This window comes from Lathyrus oleraceus, chromosome 1, assembly GCF_024323335.1.
Source record: "Lathyrus oleraceus cultivar Zhongwan6 chromosome 1, CAAS_Psat_ZW6_1.0, whole genome shotgun sequence".
NCBI classification, from domain to species: Eukaryota; Viridiplantae; Streptophyta; class Magnoliopsida; order Fabales; family Fabaceae; genus Lathyrus; species Lathyrus oleraceus.
This window is the reverse complement of record NC_066579.1, coordinates 61,815,087-61,825,401: the sequence shown is the minus strand read 5'-3', so window position 1 is coordinate 61,825,401 and position 10,315 is coordinate 61,815,087. Positions and strand designations below refer to the sequence as shown.

The following is a 10,315-nucleotide window of genomic DNA, read 5'->3' as shown; positions in this document are numbered from 1 at the left end:
CCGTTAGATCCAAAGCTCTAATCTAGTCAATAGATCGAATGACAAACAGACATGAAGATCACCGTCATATGGTGGGGGGATCCACGTGGGATTCCCTGGTTGACCCACTAGTCAACCACGCGTGGCAAACCCAAATTTAAGCCACATGGCCTACATGCGTGGCAAGATCATTAATGTATAAAAGCCACTTTTCAAAGAGAGAGAGAGTCTATTTAGTAAACTCGCATGTCTCTCTTCACGCTCTGTAAACATCCACGGTTGAAGACGAGAACCCTTTAGAGAAGACGGTGGTGGCCGACCGCTGGTTGCGGTGCCACCTTCTTCTCCGGTCAACAGTACATCAAAACGATGCAACACCAACACCAAACCTTCCTCGTTTTGGCCGGAGAACCCAAATTCAGACTTAACTTTCTATAATTCTCTCTCAAACAACTAGATCGACCCAGAGTGTAGTGAACCAAGTCAAACTCAAACAAACTGTATTCAATGCTACCAAACAAAACCCTAGACTTCTTTCAACCCATAAGTCCAAACCAAAACCCCAACGAGAATAGTTCAAATATAAAACCCTAATTTCAGAATTAGACACTCAGTAGTTATAATTTAATGAAATTACAAAGGGGTTTTTATTCAATTTGACGAGGCGAACGCAATGGCATAAAAATTTCCAGTAAAGGAGGGAAAATGAGACTACTTGATCGAAGCGGTTCCGTTGGCGAGAGCCTCTCCGGCACGGTTCAGATAAGTCCTTCCTTCGAATTTTCTCCTTCTTCTTCTTCTTTGTTTGCTATTGGTTTTTGTGTTGGTCTGAGCTCATCTACCTTAGAGTTTCGGCGTGAAACTCTAATATAGATTTTAGAAAAACAGTGAGCTTTTCTGAAAAGGAGTCTTGGGAATTTTGCAGAATAACGGTGTCTTCTCCTCTTTTCACGATCGGGATGCGTCCATTTTATAGACCCAAATGTGGTCCCTTTGGTTATGAGTTGGCATGTGAATCTAGAAAATCATTCTTTTGGAGGAGAAAATTCCCTTTCTGATTTTGTGGGGACCGGGATATGAATACCTCCAATTTGTTTGTCTGTTGCTAATGAGATTTCTAAATCTAGATGGTCCACCATGGTATGTCATCATCTTGTAGATTTTATATTTTTGTATGCGTGTATTTATGAGGGAATGGTTTATGCGTTTATGGTATTCGTTTTCATTGTTCTGATCGAGTTTCCCACGCATAGCCAGTATTACCCCTGTGTGCGAATTACTCATGATACAATTCTAACCACGCATTTTGATTTCTACAGGTTGTAATTGTGAACTCATGTTTGCCTCCCCGCATTTTTACCGTGAACCGTGGGTTTGCTCTGCTTATGGAGAGACTAGTTACCGCTGTGAATTCTAACTTTAACTCATGTACGTCCTTAATCTCCTTTGTTTTTTTTACTCTTTTTGACGTATTATTGGAATGCAGGTTTTGATTAGGTGCGCGCGACAAACGCGTCTTCGCCGGCCTAAAGTTCATTTGGCTTACGGTTTTGATATAAGAGAGGAGATTGCTTCTAGAAGCTTGGACTGTAAGTAATCCATCTTTCCAACAATTAACAGACCATTCTGCTTCTTAGTCGCATAACCCCTCCCTAAGTATTACGACACTATACTGATATGCTTTCTCCCAATAAACATGTACTGGTGAGGTGAGGAGATGGTCTTTCTTCAATGCAGATGTCAACATTAGATCCCTAGCTGATAGTTCTCCGAATTGGGTATCAGAAAGAAGTTGCATGAAAGAATGTTGGCAACGAGTAACAATGGTGTCTCTGGAGGCTCCGTGGTAATCATTGTTGGGAGTATGGTCGAGAGAATGCAAAAGAGTCCCAAGGTTGAAAGCATGACCATAAAGCATAGAGTTTTGTGGTTTGAAGCTGTTGCACGTCCTCCTGATAGACATCCCCATTCCCATTATTGGCATAGTCTGAAGTGTGTTCGTTTAATTGCTTAGGACTTAGAAAATGATTGAGGAAATATGTAATGGATGCATGGATTATGTTAATGTATATGGAACTTTGAAACAAGTACTTTATATATTGTGATGTTGGTTTGTAAATGTAAAACGTGATTTTTTGAGAAGGTGGACATATTTTAACAATTGTCCTGCACTCAACGGTTTCAAAACTAACCGTAATGAACTAAGGATGGATTAGGAAGGGATGAAAAGCGGGATTGAGGTTCTTGGATTATATTGTGTTCTAAGTTGACTTTGATCTTAATTCATTTTTCTTTACGTGTGGGTATTTATAAACAGATGTCATTGGCATCCTGAATGACACAAGTTATGCATGGAACTTTCTATGATCGACCTTGAATTTAAATAAATTGACGAATTTAATCCTTTTGCAAGTTTTGTGTGAATTTGACTTTTGAAATAATGCGGTTTTTAATATGGACTAAATAATGAATGAATGTGTTGGTGAACTTGGTGGATGAATACATTTTAAACTCGGTCAACATTTAAAACTTGACGTTTGGGTGAATCGTTTAGCATGACCCAAAGGATGCAAACATAACTTGAATAAACTTGTAGCCAAGATTTTGGTGAGAACCAAGTGGCATAATGAGCTAGGACCTGACTCTTTTATGGGTCAAGAGCCAATGGTAGTGCCAATGGTAAGGAGATGGCTTTGAATAACCTTGACCAAATGAAACTAGACAAAGTATGGACCCCGTATTTTGAGGAAACCAAGTGAATTAACTCGTTAGGTACTTAGGCCCGCACCCAGGGACACAAATCATAGGATGCGCATGTGGGAATACGAAGCCTCTAAAAACAACAAGAAGGTCCACCTACCTGAACTGTGCACAAGAGGCCGGGGGAAACTTGGCCTAGTTATAACACTCAGTCACATTGTCATGAAGGACCGAATTTTAAGTTTGTGGGCCTTCGTGACGGCATGGAACACGACTAGGGTTTATAGATGATTTGGTCGGGCGGGAATCCCGTTAACTGGAGTTTATGCATCATCACCCCTGGTCTTGAATGCCAATGTGAGCTTTCTTTCAACCCATCTTGACAAAATTAGGGTGTGACAAGACCAAGCTCGGATCTTCCTTTCCTATGCATATTATGCCAAGCATGAACAATCTTTTGCTTCAAATGTTAGGGATCTTTACCCTCTTGATAGAAAAGACCTTCTAACAAAGTGTTATTAGGTTTGTCTCTCAAGGGGAACCCAAGTTAATAACGAGCTAAAGCAGGGTTATAGTTAATTCCTCCTTGTGTACCAATGAGAGGCACATTAGAGAATTCACCACAACTGTCAATAATATCCAAGCTACTCAACGCAGAGTCATACCAAACTATATCATCATTAGTGAGAGATATAAGTCTCTGAGACCACCGTAGACATTGTTTGTTCTCCACAAAAGCAGGCGCCTGAGGCAAGTGCGAAATAAACCACTTGTACAGAAGAGGAACACAACACACAATCGTTCCACCACCTTTAGAATTCCTTAGATGTAAATAAAAATACATATCACCTAACAAAGTAGGCACATGATTCCCAATCAAGAAAATTCTAATGGCGTTAACATCAACAAAATCGTCAATGTTAGGGAATAAAGCCAACCTATAGATGAGAAACACAAAGATAGCTTCAAAAGCATCCACACTACCGACTTTAGCAAAGACAGTAGCTCCCCTAATAAGGAACTCAAAAGTCAATCCAAACATTCCTCCTTTATTCACCCAATGAACCTCAATCTCAGACTTCTTCAAATGAAGAGCTTCAACTATAATATGAGATCCGGGAATCTCCTTCAATCCACTAAAAGGAACCTTGTCAGAAACAAGTATTCCCAAGATATGGGCATACTCCTCTAACGTAGGCATAAGCTGATAATCGGGAAAAGTGAAGCAACGGTAGAGAGGGTAATGGAACTGAACCAATACACTAAAGAGTCCTTCAACCATATCAGCAAACAAAACAGATAGAAGCTTCCCACGATGTTGTTTGAAGTCCAAGGGATCTAATACAAAAGATGATAGATTCCTTAACTCTTTCATGTCGAGACATCTGAAACTGTACTTCTTAGTGTTCATTCATCCACAATCCATGGTCTGAAAATATTTGCAAATAAAACCTCAGTTCCTTGAATTTACTTTTTCGTGTGATGAATGTCATAAAGGAGAATTGCGATCCAAAACGCAGCGGAAATTAAAATTTTCTCCTTTAGAGATCCTTACGAATGGTCATGATCAGTGATAGAATATTTACCTCTTGTGACGATTGAAACCTTTGGTGCAGATCTCTTGTGACGATCAAAACCTTTGATGCAGATCCACGGAGCGATCACGAACGTTGAACGATGACAACGTCTCTACTCAGTCCACACGAACGGATTCCTTCAATCACAGTGCTAGCTGGTACGAATGAAGGCTTTGAGTGAGTGAGAGAGAGAAAATGAAAATAATGCAACCGCAATCAATGCTTCTGCACAAGGGTTCTATTTATAGAACCACTTGTTTGGGCTTCAAGCTAAAAGGCCCACTTAATTGTATTTTGGCCCATATCTTATAATATGCCCAAAATCACTTAAGCTCATGGTACCTTACCATATTTCGTATTCTACTTAAGTACACCGTACCTTTATGATGTTCTACAATTCACTTAAGGGCATCGTACCTTACGGTGTTCCTTAGTTACTTTATCTCTCATCAATCCGTCCTTTGTGTGTGACCCTGTAGGTTTTCGCGGCATTGGCAATTATATTAAATCATGTATTTAACATAATAAACAGTGAGCGGTATCTAGCAACACATCACTGCTACCCAAGACACGAAAATGTCATGTGATCTGACAATTCCTTCTATGATAATACTTATGTGTATAATTACCCTTTTGCCCTTATGTCTGTATTGAACACAAGGTATAGACCGTGTCATCCTTGTCCAGTTCAATATTGGGCCCATAGACATTTATCCTGTTACGCAGGATGGGCAAATTCCATCTAGGACACTCATGTCCCTCAGCATGCTTTATGGAGTACCCATCAACTATCTTTATGGTTATCCAGTTACGGACAACGTTGGATCAGCAATAAAGCACTCGACTCCACATCTAGGATCCGTAGTGGTTTCAGGTTGAAGAGTGGTATACACTATTATCACCATGAGAATAACTTATGACACTTTGCATAACTTTCTATATAGTATTCTCATAGCGGGTCAATCCGGTATAAATATTACTCCTAATATTCATACCTATGTTTAAGACTTGATAACTCTTTATCCATGATCCATGAGATGTGATCATCAGTCTACAAACATAATAGTCTTAATGCTTTAATGTTATCCCACTTCACACTAAAGCTCGACTACGGATACTTTAAGAATATTGTCCTTATGTTTAATGTGTTCTCATGATTAAGTCACACTTAATACATTAAACAGACTATCTATTCCAGGGACTTTATTAATCAACCATAATAAAGAAAATGCCTTTTATTATTAATAAATAATTCGATACAAGTACCAAAAGTATTGGCCTCTAGGGCTTACACCAACATGTCATGATGCGCATGAATGCATGAATGCAACAATCACAAATAAGGATCACACACAAGGCAAACAAACAAAGGTCAAGGGATGAATCAAGTCATTATCAAGATCAATCATCCATTTTGGTGGATTATGGTTTTCACCTTATCAACACCCAAGTTCCATTGATATTGACAAGACTTGATTGGATCAACCAAGAATCAAGGGTTTGTTGTGAGTCGCGAGAATGGACTCCGGTTAAGAACCATCCCAGAGGAGTGTACTAAGGATAAAAACTTATAGATCATGTTCTAAAACGTTCCCTGAGTCTTAATTCCATCTATCAGATATTATAGGTTAGGATGACTGACTCATCAAACCATAATATTCTCAAGAGAAACTCGTTTGAGTGTAGTATCGTGTAACAACTGTTATCAAGTCTACACTTGAACAGTCTTTGTACTACGTCCTAAAAAGGCCAAGTTGGGTTAATATTCTACGGTCCTTAGCTTCTCGGACCCCAAATCAGAGAAAGTAATGCCTAACCATAAATAACTTGTATGGCATCAATAACTTCAAAAGGGTCTCCACTGAGTAGATGGTTCTCAAGCCAACTTTTTAAGGACTACTCCACACAAGTCTAACATGACTATACCATCCTCATATCTTAATTGTACTCAAGTTTGGGTTAGAACTTATATCACAACTCAGAGATTACCAAGAACAACAAACATATTATATCATACAAACAAATATACAAACATCAAATATACAATTATATACACACAAAAAAGTAGGCTAAACCCACTGGAGACTACTCCCCAGCAGAGTCGCCACTTAATTTCTATAGCAGTAAATTCATGACCATTAAGCTATTGATGAACTTAATGTCTATAAAACCAGAGTCGCCACCGTGCTTTTATTGTTTCCAAGGGAAAAGGGAAAAGTACGAACAAAACCCAAAGATAAGAAGTTTTCAAATCAAAACTAATAAAATGCCATAGATACAGGTAAGGCGGTTGGTTACACAGAGGGAAGGTGTTAGCACCCAAGGTGTCCTAGGTACTCCTAGGGAGCCATTTTTTGTGCATATTGTAGCGGTGTATTCGTCGCTATATGATTTATCGATTAAACCATAAGCAAGAGATACAATGAAATTTCGAGTCGCCACCGCACTTTTATTTATCCAAAGGACTGGCTAAAAAGCGAACAAAAGCCTAAGAAGTTTTACGCGTAGAAAACTAATAAAAAGATCAGAGATTCTGGGTAAGGGGTAAATTACGCAATGGGAAGGTGTTAGGCACCCACTACGTCCTAGGTACTCCTAGGGAGCCCTTTTCACACTTGTTGTAATAAATTGTTATTTGTTATGACATAAACATTGTGCAAACATGATTGGGATGATGAGAAAAGAATATACAAGTTAGTTATTTTTGTGTTCGAACGGATGAACCTGCTGCCTACGTACCTTCCATCAAAGGTAAGGATCAAAACGCCGTAGTTCGGCTAAAAGATTTCCAAAAGTTAGTGGATTCAATTTTAAACAAATAGCACTGAGGCTTTTCATTATCAATGGGAGAAAACTCGACCAAGACCAACATCGACCATGCGAGGATAGCTTCGACGTACTAGAGGGGTTAGCCCTGTTTTCAGTACGGAAGTCTTACTGTCGACTCACTAAGGATAGGCAAGATTTACATCAACCACAATGATAATTGAAACTTATGGCTAATGCATGAAAAGATTAACAATGGACAAAGCCAAAACAAGTGAATGAGTGAAGTTAATTGATTGTGATTATGAAAATGAAGTCAAAGTATGATTAAGATTAATTCAGAGAAGTATTATGAAATGGGGTTTGAAAAAAAGTCAAGGACTTGGGTCCAGGTTTTTAATTTGAAAACATGAAGATGTTTGCACAATATCTATGTCAAGTTTGAAATCAAAGTGTGAACAGGTTTAGGACATAATGAGGATGAATGGATGAAGATGGATTGTAAAACTTCTTAGAAGGTTCACTTCTTGAAATCATATAGGGGATGATTCAAGTGTGTCCTTTGGAATAAGCAATGGATAATAACAAACAAAGAAGAAAGTCAACAAAAGCGGATGTCGGATGCCAATCACTGGGCTTATACCAATCTCCTAAAATAAAACTGGATATCAGATGCCACTCAATGGTCTTACACTAATCTCCTCAAACAAAGAAGTAAAAGGTGGATACCGGATACCAATAGATGGATTTACACCAGTCTCCTAAAACAAAAATGGATATCAGAGGCCACTCAATGGTCTTACACTAATCTCCTAAAACAAAATGAAACTTGGATACCGGATGCCAATCTGTCTGGACTTATACCAATATCCAACATATGATCATAGGAAAGCAAATGCCAACTTGCAGGGACTTATAATTGCAACCTCACATAAACAAAGAAAAACAAAACATGGATGTCAGATGCCAATCTGTCTGGGCTTACTCTATCCTCCACAGTATGGTCCTAGGAATACAAATGCCAACTTGCAGGGACTTACAGTTGTATCCTCACATACAAACAAACAAAGCAACATGTGATCATAGGAAAGCAAATGCCAACTTGCAGGGACTTACAGTTGCATCCTCACATAACAAACAAATGCATCAAGCAAAGATAAAATGAGTGGCCAAGGTGATGGTCTTATACTCACTTCCATATCATAGGAGCAATGGCCAATGGATGGTCTTACAATTGTCCTCAATGGGCAAACACAATGATAATGTCACAAAGACAAATGAGATGATTATGCATTGATGAGCAATAAATGATGATAATAGATGCATAGAGCATACAAGAAAGCATGTGCATATGAAGTAATCAATCAATCAATCAATATCAAACAGCACACTCTATAGCCAAACAAGGAGGCTCACACAAGAGGGTTAGGCACTGAGGCCAACTGGAATAGGGTAAAAAGTTGCTCTTAACCTTGCCATTGAGAGGCTAAGGTGAAGCAGATGAAAGGAGATGAGGGGTGTGCCTCATTGCTCTTATCCCTGATCAGGGAGAGCATATCAGAAAGTGTGGGAGCTCAGAAAGATGGAGCTCTTTCCACATTAGACTCTATAGATCTTGGGTTTTGATCTCAATGCTACAACCATGTAATGGGAGCAAGGAGAAGACTCACTGAATAGTAGGGGATAGGTTGCTTATCCCTTTGATCTACCAATTGCCTTATTTGAAGAACTTTTCCTGCTTGGGACAAAATTAAACACACACAAGCATTGCCTCTTAAGGAGGACTTCAGACAGTTTGCCCGGCCAAATAACAGGCCGGGTCTCCAGACTACATGAAGAAAAAGGGATTATACCTCAAAGCAAATTGCTAAATAGCAAAGCAAAGCAAGTTCAAAGAACTTAAGCAACTAATGGTACCTGAAATAGTAAAACAAATCAGTACACAGTTCAACAGTTTAAAGCAAAAGTGAGAATAGAATTAACAGTCAACATGATCAGATGAATGTGCAAAGCACAAGACTCAAGTCATATGAGTCAAGCCACCTACAAAACAAAGGTTAGCTCATGATAAACAGATAAACTCAATCAAATTGGCAATGGTTTCTTTGAAGCACTTGTAGCTTAACCTGAAACATGAACTCAATCATAAGCCCAAAGGACCACTAGGACAAGCCTAGGGTCAAAAATAAATGAGAAAGTCAAAACAGCAAAGGAAAGTCAATCAAAATCAAGTTCAAACATTTAAGAATCAAACTCAATTGATCCCACATGCATATCATTCATCATCATGATTCCATAGACAAAAGAAGGCAAAGCATGGCAAATTGGTGCACATAGAAGTCAACAGAAAGACTTGCATCAAAAGTCAACTCAAACATTTTCAAAAATCACCAAATAATTCATGATCAATCCTAACACCTAGCATGGTAAGCATGTAAAATTTCATCACAATTGGACAAGTGGAAGGCAGTCAATGAAAATCATGAAGTCAAAGCAAATTTGAATATGCTCAATGAAGTCAACAGAAAGACTTAGCTCAAAAGCAATCATAATCAATTCCAAAAATTATCAAATAATTCAGGGCCAATCACAATCCATAACATGGCATACATATAAAATTTCAGCTCAATTGAATCATGGGAAAATGGTCAATTAAAATCAGGAAGTCAAAACAATTTCAAGTATGCACAAAGAAGTCCAATATACATGTATCAACTTCAAAAAATCATAACTAAATGAAAACAGATGAGAAATTAATGGGATCAACACCAATGCAAAGCTTAAGATGTCTAGTATGCACATGTAAAATTCCATGATCATCCAATAAGGTATGAGAATTTCACAAAGGAAATGGCAAGATGTATCACACAAGTCAACATTTTGGTCAAACAGGGGATAAAATCTCAAACAATTTGGAAATGCCATAATTAATTCCAGGAAAATTCACACATCAACTAGACATATAAGAGATGGCTCATGCAAGATTTCACATTAATTGGAGGCCAGGAAGCATGTCAACAAAAATCATGAAATTGCATATCAATGGTGTGACACAAATTGTCACACCCTACTTCAAAAATTCATAGCTCCCAAACCACATAAGATAAAATCATGAACTCTACATCAAAATCACCATGGATGAGTGTAGATTAAGCACAAAAAATTTCAGGGTCATTGGATATATCCTCATCATTTCACAATTGAATTGGCAAAAGGTGTAAAATGTGCATACATGTCAAGAACCATAATGCCATTAAAAATCCAGCCAACCAAAAATTCAATAAAAATCATGA

General features: G+C 38.3%; 1 protein-coding gene across 1 annotated transcript; it reads left to right on the top strand.

The window, feature by feature from the left end:
• Positions 1–219: 219 nt before the first annotated feature.
• On the top strand, positions 220–2,249 carry LOC127115226 (uncharacterized). The gene is made up of 4 exons (XM_051046821.1): positions 220–1,119; positions 1,299–1,385; positions 1,466–1,568; positions 1,717–2,249. The coding sequence occupies exons 1-4, from the start codon at positions 1,117–1,119 to the stop codon at positions 1,827–1,829; spliced, it is 306 nt and encodes a 101-aa protein (XP_050902778.1). The 5' UTR covers positions 220–1,116; the 3' UTR covers positions 1,830–2,249.
• Positions 2,250–10,315: the final 8,066 nt, after the last annotated feature.